This window comes from Bombus pascuorum, chromosome 2 (genome assembly GCF_905332965.1).
Source record: "Bombus pascuorum chromosome 2, iyBomPasc1.1, whole genome shotgun sequence".
Classification (NCBI taxonomy): domain Eukaryota; kingdom Metazoa; phylum Arthropoda; class Insecta; order Hymenoptera; family Apidae; genus Bombus; species Bombus pascuorum.
Window position 1 is genome coordinate 17,229,363 of NC_083489.1, and position 19,741 is coordinate 17,249,103.

At 44.3% G+C, this 19,741-nt stretch overlaps 1 protein-coding gene across 3 annotated transcripts in view; it reads right to left on the minus strand.

Annotated features, from left to right (window-relative positions):
* Positions 1 to 12,884, minus strand: part of LOC132916703 (potassium voltage-gated channel protein Shaker) — a 186,894-nt gene extending 174,010 nt beyond the window's left edge. The window contains exon 1 of one of the 3 annotated variants that reach the window (XM_060976950.1): positions 11,819 to 12,884. In XM_060976950.1, the coding sequence (XP_060832933.1) occupies positions 11,819 to 11,988 (170 nt within the window). In that variant the 5' untranslated portion in view covers positions 11,989 to 12,884. The remainder of the gene's footprint in view (positions 1 to 11,818) is intronic. The other 2 variants (XM_060976951.1, XM_060976948.1) reach the window with 2 other exon arrangements.
* Positions 12,885 to 19,741: the final 6,857 nt, after the last annotated feature.

Genomic DNA, 19,741 nt, shown 5'->3' on the forward strand with positions numbered 1-19,741 from the left:
CCGAATCACGCTGGGCGACGAACGTGTTTTAACTATCGGTAGTTCTAGTGTTAACTCTTAATTGTTAATCATTGATCGTTAATTGTTGTTGATAGTTAATCGTTAATCGTTAATTGTTGATCGTAAATTGTTGATTGTTAATAGTTTAATAAACCTTTTTTGTTGAACATCAAGAGTATTTCTTGTGAGCACCTTCAACAACCACCTCACATACGACTGTTTCTTCGACCAGTCGCGGAGAAGAAGCGCGTCAACGGGAGTCGCAAATTCCCGTTACGATTGGACAATCGTCATCACGAACTGATCGATCCCCTATTTCGATTAGGATAATTAGAGGTAGTTTAATGAGTAGAATGCTTGATTAACAATTCAAACATATATATTTCCAACAACTTTGTAGAGAAGATAGTTACGCTGGTGCGTAGATAACGAGGTAGGTGACTGATCGAAGGGTGGAAACCTGGTAAAGAGATGTTGACTGTTCTAAAGTTGATGAACCAGTGAAGTGACGATGCTGTCGCAAAGGAAAACTATTGCTCGGTAGTGATCGCCCCACCACTGGTCGTTTGCTCGTGGAATCCCTGGAGAACTCACGTTTCCTCAATTTTTACCTGATGGAGCAGTAACCATAAGGAACCTCTTGACTCGAAGATGTTTTATGTCAATTGACGGCCTTAAAGGTAAATCAAAAAGCCTTGTTTTATGACAGTTCCTTAGGATTGTTGCGGTCCGCTTAATTCTACGTGCACAGCTGACGACCGCCTCGAACGTAAAGAGTCACCAAACGTAACACCGACCTTGAAGTAAAATATTCGATTCGATTAAGGGGAATATAGTGTAACGCATGATTTCTATAACGAAGCTGGCGGCTTAAATAAATATATTTGATTCGTCTGGAACGCGAACCTGGAAGATAGTCCGGGTATTGGTGAGCGTTCTACACGCGAGCAGAAAGAACAATGAAACCAATGCTGCCTGGGCTTCTTCCATTATCATTTATTTCCCTTAACACCAATGTATCGGACGTGCTCGATCAAATTGACCGCAAGCCATTGATTCTTACTCCCTCCATCGACTCTTCACCTATACAGGTATCGCGTTGGGAGATAATATCGAGAAAGCTCGTCGATCAAAGTTCAAAGACGAAGAACGACGGAGTTTCGTCGGAGGTGCGAAAACGGAACGCCGCGGTATAATATAAAACTAAGTAAGCTACGAGCGACAGATAAGAATCGCAGCAGATACCAAGTATGTAAATGTCGTGGCGAAGGAAACACCGGCTAGAAAGATATTGCATCCGTTTAAACTGGCTACCATTTTTGAAACCTCTTATCACCGATAAGGGTGAAACAAAGCCGAGAATCGTTCGATCCTTGAGATCATCTTCGGCAGCAAAGATGCTCCTCAGGCGAACAAAAGGCGGATCGTAATCGGCGATTTTACATTCTCTGCCTGTGGTCGTTTTTAGCAAATATCCTTCTCTCTCTCTTTCTCTTCGGACGCAACGCACGCCGATTTAACCAACGAGGCGATCTTCAACGATCGCGCTACCACCGCGATTTTCTATTCGGCTACGTTCGTACATATTCGATGTCTCGTTGCCAAGGTTCGATCGGAGTATTGAAATGGGACGTCTGGACAAAAATCTCTTCGCAGCTATGGAAACTAGGAAAATGTATTTTGTACACGCCGCCGAAAATTTCCGATTTACGTCCGGCAAACATGTACTTGCCGCGATGTATGTAGATGTATCGTTCTGGAAGCTTAGAGAGGGGAGAAAGTAGGGGATAAAGAGAGAAATCGGAGGGAATATCCGCGAAGAGTTTGTTCTATTATTTAAATCGCTACAAACAAGCGCACGAGAATTCTCGAGACAGGGAAAACAGTCCTCACCGATTCTTTCGTCGAGGTATAAATTCCTACGAGGAAATAAAGCTCGCTGGCCTTTCCTCGCTCGAAAACCTTTTCTCGCGGAAATTTCAAGTTTATTTTCGCAAAGTAACCAACCGTGCGAATAAACCGCAAACTACCATCTTATGTTTACCAAGCCCCGATTCCACGATAAAGCTGTTCGAGTATTATTCAAAATAGTCGAAAACTCTACCATTAAAAGAGTTAGATTTATATTTCAACGGAGTAATAGAAACCAATTAGACACATGTACTATATTTCACGATAACTGACACAGCTATCGTCTGGAACAAGATCACTGGAAATATCAATATCGTTCATTTTTCACGAGCCAGCTCGATAGCAACGGGAAATTAAAACACAGGAGATGTATCTGCGCTGCTAAGATACCTGCACCACGAAGATAAAGTATAAGAGGTTTCTCAAAGAAGCGATTAGAGTACCTGATCTTTAGTTGAAGAGCTTTTAGGTTCGAATCTCGTACGAGCTCTTTAATTCATCTCCGGAAATTAATATTCTAATGTTCCTGGAAGGATCGATCATCGATAAAGAAAGTAACTTTCCGCCAAAAACTAAAATTCTGAAATATTCGTAGACGATTCTCAGTTAACTCTAATATCTGGTGAATCTGGTCGAACGTTCAAGTTGCTAACAAAATATATGGTTTGTTTCTATAAACGAAAGTGACTATTAAATCGACCGTTTCTTGGACGTTTGATAAATTCTGCAAATGCAGACTGTCTCTCGTGATATTAGTCTGGACACAATTGGTCCGTAAACGAAACATTAGTTGTACGTATCAGTCGTATAGAACATCGAATTATGTACAGGCATTCGTGCAAGGGAGCAGCAATTCACGATACCAGAAATGAACGAGCTATTCGGTGCGATCACAAGGCAGTAGTTAATTCGGTTAATTTAAGGAAGATTTATGGAAACCTGGCTGCGCGCAGGAAACAGAAGATCGACATCTGTTGCTAACGAATGACCGAATCGCTAACGAATGGCTCCGATACTCGATACACCTTCGTAGAGGAGCAACTCGTCGATCGATGTTACGATCGATTTTCATGTTAAATGTTCGTGTTAAATTCATAAAGCATTTAACAAACGATAAACAAAATCTTCTTGGCTATTTTAAATATTAAATCCGTTGTCATTAATGGCGTACGATACGGATCTTGCATCGAACAAAATAGCTAAATTTCGATGTGTCAAAACGGATCGTAGTTATTAATTACAAACTTCGTCGTTGGTATGCTCACCTTCCTCGTGAAACGTTCATTTAGGTCGAATAACGCGCGTTAGAGAAGTGTGTACGACCAAGTGGTTGGTATAATAACTAGCCGTACAATTCTCTATAAAGTGGCATGGTTAGTAATGCCACAAGCCATAAGAGACCTATTCCTTTATTAACGTCTATCGTAGATTCATCGATTTCCCTTTTTCTGTTAATTTTCCTACTAAGGGATTTGATCATTTTGCGAATAGCAAACTTGTAGATAAGAAATGAGTACACGTTGGCACGGAATCGCCTGGAATAAATAGCCCGTTTCGAAAGTAGAAAAATTAATTCAACTAGGGCAAATAATTCTGACCTTCTCGTCGATGAAGTATCCCAAATCTGACAAACTTGGCCACAAACTCTTGGCCGAGAACGACATAAACGCGCTGACAAAAGCAGAATTATTAGTCGCAAGAACGAGATACGGGTAGAGAAGGAACGAATTTAAGGTATAACCAACGAAACGTAACAAAGCGGTACGTAACAGAGATAATAAAAGAAATTTTTGGCACAGCGTGACGCAGCAAATCCCAATCGAGTTGCCTGGGAATAGATTTAGTTGGCACGCGTAACGCCATGTAGAATGTGACCGTGGGCCGAACAGGAAGCAAAAACAGGGTCAGGCCAGCGAAGTTTGGCCGTTCGTCAGACTTACCAGGGCCACCGCGTCACCGTTAAAAACCTCCCATATCGAATACAATCGCCGCTAAGTCCGACAAAAAGCGTAAGACTTTACGAACGTCAGGCGATTAATTTGTTAATAAAATTAATGCTGTCGCTTGGGAACAGGTTGCCACTTTCGTAGAACGAAAAAGCATCTACCGGACGAAAGTGTCAATGCTACGGAACGCCGTAATAGAAAGAAGCAGCACGTTCCAGTTCCGCTTGTGCGGTTTTACTTTCTGTGCTGCTGGCATACGCAGATTGCTGTATCGCGTATTCATGGCCCATTAATCCCTTTACGGTCAACATGTTGTCATGTCCGCACGATTCACCCTGGCTCCACTCGACCGTTTTTTTATATATTAAGCCGCGACTTCAGCAATATGTTGAAACTTATATTAACGAGAAACCAGCACGATCGTCAGCAACTATATCTTGCCATATCGCGTAAAACTGTATTTAAAAATAATGATCAGTTGCGACCTCTTCAAATGTGTCGGAAAAAGTAAACGATGATGAGTATGCTTGTCAAGCACAGAGTATGGCTGACAGTGTGGCTGTCGTAACGTTGAATTAAGTTGTATCAAAATGACCGTTTTACTTTTCAATTTTATCACTGCGTTTTACCGCAATTGTAAAATCGCAATTTAAACAGCAAGTTGCAACTACTTTTTACGTATGACGAGTATACTCGTCATAATGCAAAATATTGCCGTTTCTTCCTGACGTATACTCGTCATAACGAAAAGTATTGCCGTTTCTTCGTGACGAGTATACTCGTCATAACGCAGGATATTGTCATGTCTTCCTGACGAATATACTCGTCATAACGTTAAATATTGCCGTCTTTTCATGACGAGTATATTCGTCAGAAGCAGCTAATAACTGGGCAATGGTTAACGCGTTAAGAAACGATGCTCTTTAATTACGTTAGAATAAAGAGAAAAAATACGTATCGTTTGGCTAAATCGATCGAGAAAACGAGCAATGTGACGAGCAAACAGTGTCGTAATTAGAAATACAATTATAGCGTGACAGTATACCATAGAATCGACGAATGTATCCCAGTGGGCTATTACTTCCTGCTGGCACGATGGATTCTCGAGGTAATCCTCCAGTTTCGCGATTCTGGGTGAAATATTTAAACGACGACGTAACTTGCGCCACGGGACTAGGATTAGTAGGATAAATATAGCCTTAAAGCGAGTGAAAGTTACAAAGACGAGTCATATCGTTGATAACCTTCAATGACAATGTACCTCGACCACCGGCTACCCTATCGTTGACTTCAATCCACAAACAATACACAAAGCTATTACGAGTTAGCCGTAATACAACTGGCTTTTATTTGCGTCTACAGTATCCATGTAAATATATTTAGAGTTAGAAATCGTGCTGTTACACTACTGAAAGATTTATATCTCCACACACCTACCAATATAACTGTCATTTGTTTAAATATTAAACGTTTGTCTTATCTTGTAGCCCAACAAGATGTCTGCCTTTTGTTTCTACAACTATTATCACCTTTTCTTTTATTTCATCTTGTTATAAAAAACGAGTACAAAATCAAAAAAAGAAAAAAAAAGAGAAAAAGGGAAAGATCTGATTAAAGTCGAGTTTCCTCTTACATATTCTCTTACGTACGAGATAACGAAAATTTGCAATTTTCCAACATAACCGAGCTGCGGGCCATAAGGATTAACTGAAATAAACGTCTCAAGTTTTGACATATCTAGTTCGGAATTAAAACTCTCGCGGTTGATTGTACAATCTGCATCGGAAAACATTTACCGGAAAAACGAATATCGCTGGAGAGGAGTTTGCATTGCGAAATGAGGGGAATGAAAATTCGGATCGCCTTCACGTCGCCACAATAAGAGAAATTTTACGCGCGATCTTCTCTCGCGTTTTAGCTAGTGATCGATTTAACAAGCAAATAGAAAATCCTCGCTTAAAACCCTAGCGCTTGTCTGTATATATTCGTAACTTCGCCTCTGCCGAACGATCTTGTCACTTGAATATTTTCAGCAGGGCAAGTGTGATGTCATTAAAAGAAGCGGTTCGCGTCCTGAATCGCAGCGCATCAATATCGCGTAATTAGTAACTGCGGCAGTGCATAATTAACAGCAACGAAAGGTGTTTCGCCGCGTTTGTATGTCACGAACTCGGGCTTCACGTAAATCGAAACTGCGTTTGCCAGACAAATATTACGCAGCTCTTCCTCCCTCTTTCTCGCGTGCGACAAGATCCTCGCGAATTGTACAATTGCACGAACTTCTCTTTTCAACGCTCGGATTGATCGCTTCTGCGACGCGATGCCGATTTTCTCAATTCCGATGACTAGATGCGCTACCACGCCTGTACCGAAAGAATTCCACTTTCGCTATAATTTATCCAGCACTCGGCCGATATCGTAGGATTTAGAGCGGGTTAATGCGTTTCTCCGAATCCGGATCGCCATCGCGATAACATTTTCGTTTACAGTTTCGAGGAGCTCGCGGATTCCAGTGGCTCCATTCATCGTGATATCGGGTCGCGACAATTATTTCCAGACGATTTTACTCAGCGTTGGCACACGATATCGGGAACGTGTAATTGGTCGAATAGAACTGTATAAACCCGGCTGCATCAAACGTGTATTTACGCGTCGCCTCTCATACGAACATTCCATCGTTATAAAACGAAATTGCTTATGTCGGTGTTGGCGTGCGTATCAAATATTTTAGTAAACAAAATTTGCCAGTCGATATCGAATTCCAATAAGGAATATCGAGTTGCGCTTGTAATTAACAGACGGATCAAAATAACAGTCGAAGATGCAAAAAGGACGCCAGGACCGCTCTTCTTCCTTAGCCTAATTCATCGATCGAGTCATCTGACCAGGATAAATCATATTCGAACATTACTCGAAATACGTACAGTATCATATTTCGTATTTCTTTTTTCTATTTTTTCTTTAATTACGTTCATTGTTCAAACGTGAAAAAGTAATATATTGTTCCATACGACGTGTACGACAGTGCACTCGTAATAGAACGATGGTTTCTTAAACCAAAAGACAGTGAGAGAGGAGGAGAGTATTGAGATATGTATAATTTTGTGTGCTAGACTAGATTAGCCGCGTAGTAGTGACACACGTATGTGAATATGAGTCTGTGGAAATGTGTGTGAGCGCGACACCTCGAAAAACGGATGAATATAACTGTTCCATTAGTAGTGTGGTATGGAAGATGGCGAGGACGAAGAAAGTGCTGAGACTCATACAAATGTATATCGACGAAGATCCCAGGAATCATTTATTAAATAAATCTATAACTATTTTAATATGAATTCTAAGTGTAACCTCAGTGTTCTTTTACTTTTATTTCGGTAATTAAGATCCATAATTCTCAACAGAGAGTTTCGCGTAGATTAATATTATCTGAGGTGGTTAACGCGTAGCCATGTTTGACGAAGGAACGAGTGGATGAATTTGTAATAACAAGATATATTGAAACAAGTATATGTAGAAGGACAATGTATGCCGATTTCGATCGTAGCTCACTCAATGCTACAATACCAAAAGAATATCATAGGGAGCACGTTCATGCATTTCTATCAACTGATGTTATCACAAAAAGTTAACCTTCTTTTATAACTCTAGCTGAAGTGTTGAAATGGAAAGCTCCACATCTTTTCTAATGCAAATTTACCAAATGTTCAGCTAGACAAATTGTAAAGTACAAATTAAATAATAAAAAAATCTTTTCTAATGTTTAGTTTTCTCAGTCCTCGAAGCCATTGAGAATTTTTTAGCGATAAATCAATTTGTAAGGCCTCTCAGCCTCATAGTTTTTAGGAACACGCGTTGCACAGATGATGCAATGGGGTGCAGACAGCCCAGTTTTCGTAGTTGTATGAAAACCCATAGACCTATGGCTTCGAAGCTTCTTCGTAAATTAACGCTGCGAGCCTGCGATCTGGACTAGCATACACGTTGTACTTATACTTAAACTTGCTCAAATATATCTTTCTATTACACATTCATCCACACATTTTCTCTCTCTCTCTCTCTCTCTCTCTCTCTCTCTCGCTCTCTATTACGAGATAAAACCTTAACATGACGATTACAAGAAACAACAATAACAATCTTGTAACTGAAAACGACGTTAGTATTAAAAAGCATAATAATATGGGTTTCTCCCAGTTTTGAATTTTCTGTTTCAACTTGAAACTTTTCCTAAGGCAATTGGCCGCTACGTATCAATGCAAAGTAAATGCACGAGTAAGCAGTTAACCAGAGAATTACGGTAACGATAGATAGGGCGTACTGACGCGTTACAATACGATAGCATAAAAATTATCACGTGTTAGTTCGCATCGAATAGACGAATGTATAATTCGATATTCGACGCGTATTGAATTATCCGCAGCGAGAAGATATTCTCAATTGCATTGAAAGTGAGAAATCAAGTTTCTGTAGGAACGCGTAGGAATCGGTGGATCGAAGAAACTGCAATTTTCAAGCTCCTTTTAATAATAGATACGTGATAAAACGAATTCGCGAAAAGAATTGACCGTAGTACTCGACTTGGCTAACGATACGGACAGTAAGGCGAGAGAGGAAGGTCGTACGGAAACGGGAAAGAGGATAGCGAAGCTACGGTTACTTCTTCTTTAAAGCGATATTGCTTCTTCCGGAAGATCATACTAATCGGGAATTCCTAATTAAAGTAGGCAACCGGAGAACATTTTATTGAAATACAGTACGCGTAGTATCGTAAACTAAATGAAGTATTCTTTTCAATGAAATTTGATAAATATTTCCAGAACAAAGTACTAGAAAAATTAGCCAGAGTGTAGCGGGTGTGCAGGATGGAATTTGCATAGGAAACGCAGCTGCCACTTGCAGCAAATTCGAAAAAGGAAATTAGCTATCCTTTAATGCCCCGTCCGGAATGAGTTTACAGAGCGTACCTTAGCATCCTTACGAAACAGGTGCTAAACGAAAACAGTCAAGATTTGTATATCGTAAAACGCGAGAAGCTCCTCGAACCGGTTAACGACAACCATCTTGAAGAATTATTATTAGAAAAGAATATTAGAATTCTAATCTATCGTGCGGAAAATTGCCATTTCTTCGAAATTCTAGACCAAGCGAACCTGTTATACCTCGTTGGTATTTCTCCGCGTTTAACACTAGAACTACCACACCAGTGAAATTGACTGGTTTTACAATTTTATTTTAAAGTTTCTACTTCATGTTATATTTTTTTCCGCAATGACGTAATGACTTTCGCAACGATAACTAAAAGAATAATATAATGAATTTTATTTCATTTTTTTTTGTATTCAAACTGAAAATAATTTTGTATCAAGGCTACTTATACCGATACCAGTCGAAATGACTGGTACATGTCAAAGTGTACAATGGTCCTGAAATCTGCTTATCGAACCCCAAGTAACCAGTTTCCTCGTTTCGTACAACTTGCCACACCCTTTTCAAATTTTTACTGCGCATCATTCATATTGAGATATGTATAATTTTATGTGCTAGATTAGGTTAAATGCGTAATAATACTACTTGTATGTGAATATCAGTGAGTAGAAGCATGTGTGCGCGCGGCGTCTAGAAAACGAATGAATGTAAACAGTTCAGTCGGTTAACAGTCGGGTATGGAAGAAAGTACTGAGACGCATGCAATGTATCGATGAATATCATTGGGATCATTTATAAAATAAATATATAACTATTCTAATATAAATTCCAAGTATAAATTTAGTGTTCATACACCATTATCTCAGCTATTAAGATCCGAAATTCTCATCAATACAATATGATGATATCAGTTATCAGGAAAATTCCGGATCGATCGCTAGATCGCTAGATGCTAACACTAGAAATACCACAGCAGTCAAAATGACTGATTCTACAATTTTACAAATGTATCAGCCCTCGTTTAGGGATCATGGATTAATAACATCAAAAATGTACTACATAACATGGAATTGCTTCTGTAAGAAAGTAATAAATCAATAAATATAAAAATATTCTATTATTACGTATTTTTTAAAGACCAGTCACTTTCGCTAGTTTTGGCAGAAATAGCTTCGTATTAACTATCGGTAGAGTTCTAGTGTTAAGGAGCATCGAAACCCGCGAGAAGAAGGTCGCATGCTAACAATGGGTTAGTCTTTCCAAAGGACGTGTAGGTTGGAAGACGAGCCAATGCGGAACGTGAGGGAAATTTTTGGCTACGACTCGGTAGACTGCCTCTGCGAATACGATCGGCGTGGACGATCGAATGAAAGGATCGGTCACAGAGCAACAAAGTCGGAATAACAGGCTAGAAATTCAAAGAGAAAGTATTTATCAGAAAACAAGTAGGTCTGGCGGATGGAGCTGAATGGAAAAAGGGGAGGAAGCATTGTGAATGGCGCAGGAGCGATGCCTGCGTCCCTCTTCCTCCCACACACCCCTTGGCTGTTGTTTGCTTTGGTCGCAACCTAAACCCTTGGAGAACGAAAAACAGACGAATAGAAAGAATAAAAGAAAAGCGAAAAAGTGTAGGGGTGGTTTTTAATCGTAGCAACACTCGCTCCGGCACGCGGACTAGCTGCGCCACGATATGACGTTTACGAGCTGCGTTTGTATGCGGCAGCGGTTGCGAAAGTGGTGGAGCAGCAAGCGACGTGGTATTGTTAGAGCGGTGCCGAGGAGAACACTCGGCACCGTTGAAAACCAGGCGAAAGAGAAACAAAGAGGCCGATGCTTGTCCGCGGATTTTTCAAAATCGACAATGTTCGGGTAGGCGTATTGAGGCAGAGGACGCGGAACCATCAAAAGATCCTGCAGGAGTTTTGTCGCTCAGGCAAATAAAGCCAAAGCCATTGTACACGGTTATCAGCTTTGTTCGAGATGTTTCCGATATCGGAGATATCTTTCGCCACCCCTTCCCTGCGCGATTCACCTTTAATCTGCTGTCCGATACCAGACCACGAGAAATATTTCCGTGCGATCAACGCGGCAAGCTACAGCCGATAAGCTACGTGCATAGAACTCTTCGTCAACGCGAAAGGCAGTGCTTTACCCTCTCGAGTGCTCTTTTTCACTTGACGGTTTCATTACGCGGCTGGACCAAGCTCGGTAGCCACCGATCAAACGTGCAATCGATATTACGAACGCGTGTGAGCAAACGGAAGAGATATTTGCTCGAGATCGTCGTCTAAAGACGATTCTCTTGAAGAAGAACGAAACACGTAGCAAGATGCTGGTTTCTTTGAATCGAACATTGCGCGGCTGTATCGACGAAAGAAGCAGAGGGTGAGAGAAGCTCGATCCCGTAACAGATGCTGATATCGCGATTGAGTTGTAATTTATTAAATTGCCACGACAGGCTGCGCAAGCCCCGTGAGAGGAGATAAAAAGGGACCGGTTAAGCGAGTGGAAAAATAATGTTAAATTATCCGCATTTGCTTTCGATTAATCATCGCCTGATAGTAAGAAACGTCGAGGTATTCTTCTAGCCGTGAAAGCTATCACCGCGATTTTCCACGTAATTTCGCGAGATCACCGACGATGGCGATTCTCGCTTGAAACCTTTGAGGGGAAAAAGGCCTGGAAACTACGATGGCTAATTTAGAAAACGCGACTTTCTTTCTTCCTTATAAAAATTATTAGCGCCACATGTTCGCGCTTGTGCGGAAGTAAAACGGCTGTTGAATTCGAACTCGTAGAACGAAGTAAACCAACAAACGCAGTGCATTCGAGTATTCTCCGCTGAAAAAGTATGCTGGACTCTCGTTGAATACGAACTACCTCGGGCGAGAGCCCGCTCCATTCGGTCGTAAACTAGAGACGGATCTACGGCGCAAAGTTGATCGCGCGCGCTAAAAACTTGCTCTATAAAAAGGAAACTAAAAGAGGTAAGATAAAGATAAAAGAAGAAAGAAAAGTGTAGCAGTAGTATGACTCACTGATTGAGCGTCCGGTCGTTGCTGCCAGTAGTCGCAGAGCCCTGAACACCGGAAGCGGCGGCAGCGGCAGAGCCCGAATCGTGATGCCTCCTCTCCTTGTGGACAATGCCCATTAATTTCATCCATGGATTGTTGGCCGCATGGGCGCCCATGCCGCCGCTTTGCCACATTGCGCTCGCCAGTCTCGCTCCTTCCTAAGGAGCCCTTCCTGGGCTCCGCACGATCCTCTGGCCCGGCCGAAACCACTGCTCTCTTCTGCGGCACCACTTTTTCCCACCACCACTTATCCTCCCCCCTTGTCACCTTGTTTTGCTCGCAGCACCCTTTTTCGATCCGTAACCGATCCGATACGCCACCGCCGCGTTCAAAATTCGAGCGTTCCGCGTGCTCGTATCCGCCGCCGACAACTGCACTCGCGGTGCCACACACCTCGACCTCGATATCCAGCCTCCTCTGCAAGCCGAAGAGGTCCGCGCGACCAATGTCCTCGACGAGTAGTAAATTGGAAGGAAGCTGCGCCGCTTCGCCTGCTTTGGCCTGCTGCCGCGACGAATAGCAATCGGTAAAAAGAGCGAGCAGCCTCGAAATTAAGAAATCATGGTGGAAAAGAACGTAGGAGAGACGCAGCCGCCGACGCGGTTGCGAGTGCACTCTAGCGAGGATGCGGTTCGCAGGGCTGCCAGGCCCTGGGTAGGTGCGAGGTGCCTTGATCGGCCCCGTAGGCTCCCTAGCCCGCCTCTCCAGCACCTCCACCATCTAATCCTTAGTTTCTTCACAAGGCTTTTTCGGCCCCGCACTACCTTTGCCCGATCCGCATTCCACGAACGAAAAAGCTCGTTGCCGAACCACCTAGTCGTTTCTCTCTTCGATTGCTTCTGCTATTGGTGCACCTTTCCTCCGACGATACCTTCCTCCGCGTTTTACTCCTTTTCTTCTCTTTTTCCACTTGCTAGCTCTCGGCTTCGCCTCGTTCCCTCTTCCCTTCCGCCTCCCTTCCTTTTCCAATCCTACGTTTCTTCGTGGCTCCGTGTCGCCTCAGGTTTTTTTCACGTCTTTTCTCTGGCCTTCGCTGCGAACACAAACAGGCTTTTTAGTTTATCCCTGCGTTCTGCTTTTCTCGGATCTAGGCAAAGTACGTTGCAGCGAATGGAACAAAGTTTTAACCATATCGAATCCGACTTCTGCCTTAGTCGTGCCGCTCGTCTAACTACCAGCCGAGCCTCGCGTCGCCGAAATACAGCACTTCCGAACTTTGTTTAACCGTCTCGCCAAATCGTTCATCGAGGCTCGTCAAACTTCGTAACGGCCGGCAATTAAATTTTACATACCGTTGCCATCGTTTCGCAATCGAAAGTCGACAAACTGCTCTCGGATCTTACGGTTTCTGCAGAGAACACGAGACAAACCCTAGAAGGGAGGAGAACGAAGAGCGAAACAAGACCCGATTCCATGAATTTTCATCAGTCGAGAAGCTACTTCGCAAGAGCGTGCGTAATATTTCGGATCTTCCGCAAAGGTGGAAAAATCGAGGCTGGAGGTTATAACCCGTAAACAATGGAAGTGGCGAACTCGAGTCCCAGGCTACAGACAAAGGTTGGCTATATCTATTTACCTAAGGTCGTTCGTTATAAAATAGAAGCCTCGAAGACAAAGAAGCTATTGAGTGACACTCTTACAAGGAGCGTCCATAAAATTTTGAGCCTCTTTGTAAACGGGATTGCCTCGTGTACCATCTCGTGTACCATAATCGACGCTAATTACCTTCGCACGATAGAAATCAGGGATACAATAATTCTCGAAAATTTCTAACAATCTTGCCACAAGATGTGCCAATTAAACAAAAATATTCGCGCGTATCGCATGGATCAGAAATGCGACTAATTCTTGTGCATACGTTCGAATACGAAAAATTATACGACACGAAGCGGAGTTTAAAACACGCGAAAGAAAAAGCTTCCGAAGCGTACGAATCAGGCGCGTGTGTTTCATACTCGGTAAAATATCCAGAGATTCGCGCGATAATTAAAATTACAGCTTATGTTGCTTCGGTTATTTTTTGCACTGTAACAGAAATTCTGCTCGGAATATATCGTAACGGACATTTTGCGTGGATGCGACGCGCTTGTCGCGTCTGATTAACCAGGAAATATTAAAGATTTTCAATTACCAAGCAGCCAGCGTGTCTTGGAATGCGACTCGCTCGATTACATCGATTACATGAGCTCGCGTTGAATTGGCCACGTAGATGAAATATAGCATGATCGACGAAGGCGAAAACAAGCAATTGTACCACGATATAAACGCTAACCAGGTTCCGGCGAAATTAATTCGTTTCTCCGTGGAATTAATGTCATTTCTCGCAGTCGTAATTCAGCTGGGACAACGTGGCGGAGGAAATGGCCAGACCGAATTTACGAGCCACCGACCGCTCCTATTTTCACGAACGGGAAAAATCTCGTTATATGCAGAGATTTCTTGTCGCGCGACAAAGGAACGACGATCCGTCCGAAAGGGGAACTATCAATTTGTGGGCGGATAGATACTACGGTAGCACGGTTGACCAGGCGAACGAACCGGCTGAACTTTCGATTTGCCGAACCGCGACGAATTCGAATTCCATCGACGCTACTATCGATCGAACGAACAGAAGACAAAGCGAAATGTAAGACAATCCCGGGCAAACTATGGTCTAATTCCGGCGGAAAAGTTGTCGCGATCGATGAGATTTCTCGGTGGCAACGGAACGTTTTGGCGATTAGACATACGCGGATCGGTGTTCCAGCAAGTTCCGACTCGAGACAGCGCAATTATTTCACATCGCGATCTGCGAAATTTGCCGCAGAACTTCCGTGTATCTGCTAGACGCAGAGCTTTCCTCTTTCCAGCAATCAAAAGGACGATACATTTTTCTAGATTAACGCGAAACACGCGACCCGCGTTCGGATGCTCGAAGAAACTGGATCGTGTTGTTGAAACAATTGCACGCTATTCAAAGAGCATCGATTGCTGAAAGAATGATCACGAGATGCTCGTGAACGTCTGTTTCTCATGAACGTTCTAATACTAAAACAACGGCAATAACTTGAAAGAAACGACACGGAACAAAAATCTACGAACAATGCAAGGTCCTGTATTTCGCGATTTGATTTGTTTCTCACGTGAGATTCTCCTCACCTTTGTCGGACGGCGAGTCGGTGAAGTCGAGGAGATAAGCGACGAAGCGAGAAAGAGTACTGAGCGGTGCGGCGTCTCGTTGACGTGGAAAACGAAAAGAAAAAGAGAGTCGGCAGGTGGAATCGAGGGCTGCTGTACGAGCCACTCGGTTTCTTCGTCCTTCAACCACCGTCACGGCGTCGCGAGCGCATCTTGCACCGCACACGAGAATATAATCAAAAGCACGAATATTTCACTACGAAACGTCTTCGTCAGCAGCTTCGGTCTTCTTTCCTTACTTCCTGTCTGTCTTCCCTTTCTCTGCCTTCTGTTCTTCCACCTTCCACTTCCACCTGGTTTTCACGTTCACCCTTTAGCTAGATTTGTATTGGCCCGAAGCCAGCCGCACAGTCGTTGTTCTCCACGTCGAAGATACGTAGCCACGCACAAGCTCGATTTCGATCTTCCTCCGCCTCTCGACTCGGATCGACATTTCCGCGCGAGTTTACTGCCGATTAGTTGCGACGATGCCCGTTGCTCGCCTCGACCGAACCACTGCCATCTGCGGGATCGTGAAGCAAGTTAAAGTACTCGGTTCGCACGTATCCTACGTCTTCGTTAATTTTCCTCTAATACGATATCGCTAAATCGTTGCAGAAAAGACGTTTGTAAACGCGTAAACGAATCTCGTGTGTTCGAGGGACAGAAGGAGAGAGAAAACGGCGAATCAACAATACCAGAGACTCTATCGTTTGTGGGAAGGTGAAACAACAGTCTACTCGTACGAAAATTTTTGCAACGTATGACTCGGAAGAGGGAAACGGAAGAATTAGCACGCGTTCCAAAAAATAGGAAGCTTCTTTGCGAAGTGGCGTTCGAAGTGACGTTCCCGACGCCGCCTCAGTAATTATCGCTTTCACGAAGGAACAACAGCGTGGCTGGCATCGTTAGAAACGCCACAGGTCGTTTCCTAACGTCGTCCATGGGCCGAGACACACGGAGACAACTGCAAAGAGACGAAGAAGCGCGAAGGGGAAGATGACAGCCTGTGGAATAAAAAAACTAGCGAATACTACGTACCAGGAGGATGATGAATCGTGATTTCTGTCAAGAGTTGGGTGCTCGCACCCCTACTGAATTGATAAACGAAGTGATAAATCCAAATCGAGTAATATCTTTTCCCTAACCGTGACGGAATTACGTCGTTCGTGTGCAATTGGCAAATTAATGAATTAAGGTCGATTAACCGTGCGATACGATCAGAGCTGTTACAGAGATCGCGTTACTATGGCTTGCGCTTTGAAACTTAGTAAATAGGCACTATCGAAGATAACGACTGCTCGGTACGTTGAAAAAGGACGAACGCAAATGTATGAACCTTCGTCTTCTAGCTGAATATATTCCGAATCTCCGTTCGAGATACTTAAATGCGAATGGTATTTCGCTATAAACGAACAGCCTAAGTCATTCCCTCGTCCAAAAACATATCCAAGCCTCCTCGAACGTACGTGTACGTATGGCCGAGAAATTTCTACGAGATATCACTCTTTCGGCTATATCGCTATGCACCGTACCGAGACGAACTCGGAACTTTCCAACTCGAAATTTAAAACGGTAAATAAATATAAAAATGACATAGAGGAAGTGATGGCGAGCATCGTAACAGATCCCCTTAAATATAAAAGAAGGAGGTGAACAGAGTGCAGAAAGTGGTCGAAGGGTAAGTAAATAAGCGTAGCGAGCCGAATAGAGCCGTAAAGAGGAATAAAAAATATATGTGTGTGTGTGTGTGTATGTATGTGTATGTGTTTGTGTGTAGGTACAGTCTCAGCCAAGGTTATTGGCCGGGGTAGTAAAGATTATACGAGAATTTCATTCTTCGCGTTTAAACTGGTCTCGTGACCGCGTAACAGTCCATCTGGTTCGTGACGAGATAAAGCAGAGATAAAGGTAATGTAGAGAATCAAAAAGCGGAAGTATATAGACGGGAAAAAGTAGAGGAGAGACGTAAGCGTTGTAGGAGAATCACACACGACGCGCTTTAACGACACTTAGCAAATAGTCATAACGGTGTATTGATTGTGAAAGCGAGATATACACGTGTGGAAATCGTCAAACGAGAACTATCGGCTCGCGTGGCATGAAAAACTGCCGGTGCACCGAAGTAAGTGGTCGCGTGAAGCAAAGCAGGAATCAACGACCTTGATTATGCCTTCCCTTCCCTACCCTTTGTTTCCCTTGCCACGTCCTTTTCCCGGCCGAGATAATCACACTCGATTGCGATCACGTATATCTAACGGGTTCATGTTTTAAACGAAAGCTTCGCGACCAGAACAACAAACAGAAATAGCGCACTTTTGATTCGTGACGATGAAACACCGCGTTGGAATTGCTCGGTAGATGCTCGGAAACAAGGCTAAGTTTTACCATTAAGCAAACGTCGACATCGTGTATCGATATTTAAAAGTTCAAACTGTTGGACGGTCGCGTGAGCGGCGATAGTCAACCATGATCGTTCCTTAGGTCGCGACGTCTAGGTTCAACGCGACTCGAGCGTATATTGCTTCCGTGAATAGCGATACCCGATACGTCTTGAAACGCTCATAGAGTGGAGTTGCGATGGTCTCTCCGCATACTCGATCGCTATCGTCCGAATGATTTACACAGAGAAATTATTCTACCGTTCACGCAATCGCACGATACGACACACAGGCACAACATCAACGACGGAGAAATATAAACACGGCGCATTACGCTTCGTAATCGCGTTCCGACGAAAACTGGCAGGCCGGTTCTCGCAAAACGTATACCGAGAGACTATTACGAGGAACGCGTTAAATTTGCGGGAGAACATCGAAGGAGAAAAAGAAGAAGAAACGGTCGGCGAAGATTGGGAAAACCTGCAGAAGACAAAGGAACGTTCGTCGAGGAGAAGAACTCGAAGAGAGCGAAAGGAAGAAGCGTGACAGAGAAAATACACGCGTACCCCTCGGTCAAACACGAGCATCGAACTTGGACGTACCCATCGCCGACACCACGGCACGATTGCAGCCAATGAGATCGCGCGATCTCAGCCGCATTGGCGGTGCGTGAGAGAGGTCGCGGGCAAGAGAAGCACACGCGGCACCTCTGTTCCTCTGCTTTCAAGAAATCGAATCGTTTCGACCTCTCGATCCTCCTCGATCCACCCGAACTCTTCGATCGCAACCATTCCTCCGAATACCCTAACAAAAGTTCCACTGTTCTCCGCCCTTCCGTGCTACGCTCGTGGCACCTTGTTTTCTTCGTTTTTTACCTCTCACACTCTTTATATCCACTCGTGCAACCGTTCTGTTGTCGAGCCAAGGGGAACACATAGACGTAAATACATGTACAACAGCGATATCACCGTGACCGTCTTCCAAGCACTGTTAACATTGACATTGGCAACGTCACGGCGCGCTACCGGATCACGTTGCACCTCTCCCTTTCTTCGTTCACTCGGGACATCGAACAGCCACTAAACGAAACGCGATTCTTGCTTTTTTGCCGCCGAGCGCCGAATTATATTGCCACGACAAACGACACCGGCACCGACCCACCGATACCACCAATACGTCGCAATAGTCACCAGGGAAACGCACGATATCCTCTTCTTGTTGAAAGAACCGTAACGAGATCGTGCACGCACCGAACACGGTATCATGTGGCTAGAGCCGGAGGTCACGCACCACCGGTCTTCTTGCTACGATCCTTCGGTACCGCAGCGAACTGCCGTTCACGGTGTCTCCGCGAGTATCAACGTCCCGTCTCGAGTATCCCGTCTCTATCCCCTTCTCCGTTTCTCTCTCCTCTTTTTCCCTCTAGTTTCCCTTCTGTGCGTGCTCTTGCAAATGCGATGCAATCAGCCTGCAAATCGCATCCCGGACCATCTCTCCACGGCTAATCTCATGGCGAACCGATGAGACCAAGGCAAAAAAAAAAAAAGAGATCGGAAGAAAAGAAACGGAACCAGAAGAACGAACCGTGACGAGATCGTACGCGAAACGATCACGGCGATGAGTCGGAGCGAGGTACTCGCGTGCTTTGAAAATAGAGCGACGATGGGTCCGTAGATCTGCGAGGGCGACGAAAAGAGGGCCGGGGGTGGGTGTAAGGAAAAAGGCACCCCGACTTAAAAGAAAAGGCGGGCGGCCACGAGACTCCCGCGCGGAGCCCAACGTTTCGCCTCACTGCCGGGCTCACTGCAGGCTCTGACGCACCACCAGCCTGCCGCCCCCTGTACGCCGCCACCTCCGGCATCCCCTACCGAACACCCCCGACTCCCCTTACTATCCGTTACTACCCCTTCGACCGCCCACCTTGCTTCCTACCCTCGCCATCTGGCTCGCTGCCTGCATCGCTACCTGCCTGCCTGCCTTCCTGCCTGCCTGCCTGCCTGCCTGCCTGCCTGCCTGTCTGCCTGCCTATCTATCTACTCGTCTACCTATCTTCTCTCAGTTTCATCCCTACTCTTTGCTATCTCAACACCTAAGGCCCACACGGCCCAAACTACACTTTGTCCTATGTCGCTAACTCTCTTCTTTGCTCTCCATGCCTGTGATTCGTAGTACCAACCCTATCTCCTTTTAGTGTACCCGTACTGGCGTTCTCTCGTCGCTCTTTCGCGATCAAACTGGAGGGTTTCGTGCCTGTGTGCCGCACAGGCGCACCCACACACGCTTTGATCTTCATACTGTCGTTCTTTCGGCGCACACGCGCACCTAAGGCGTGCGGAATACCATGCCAGCG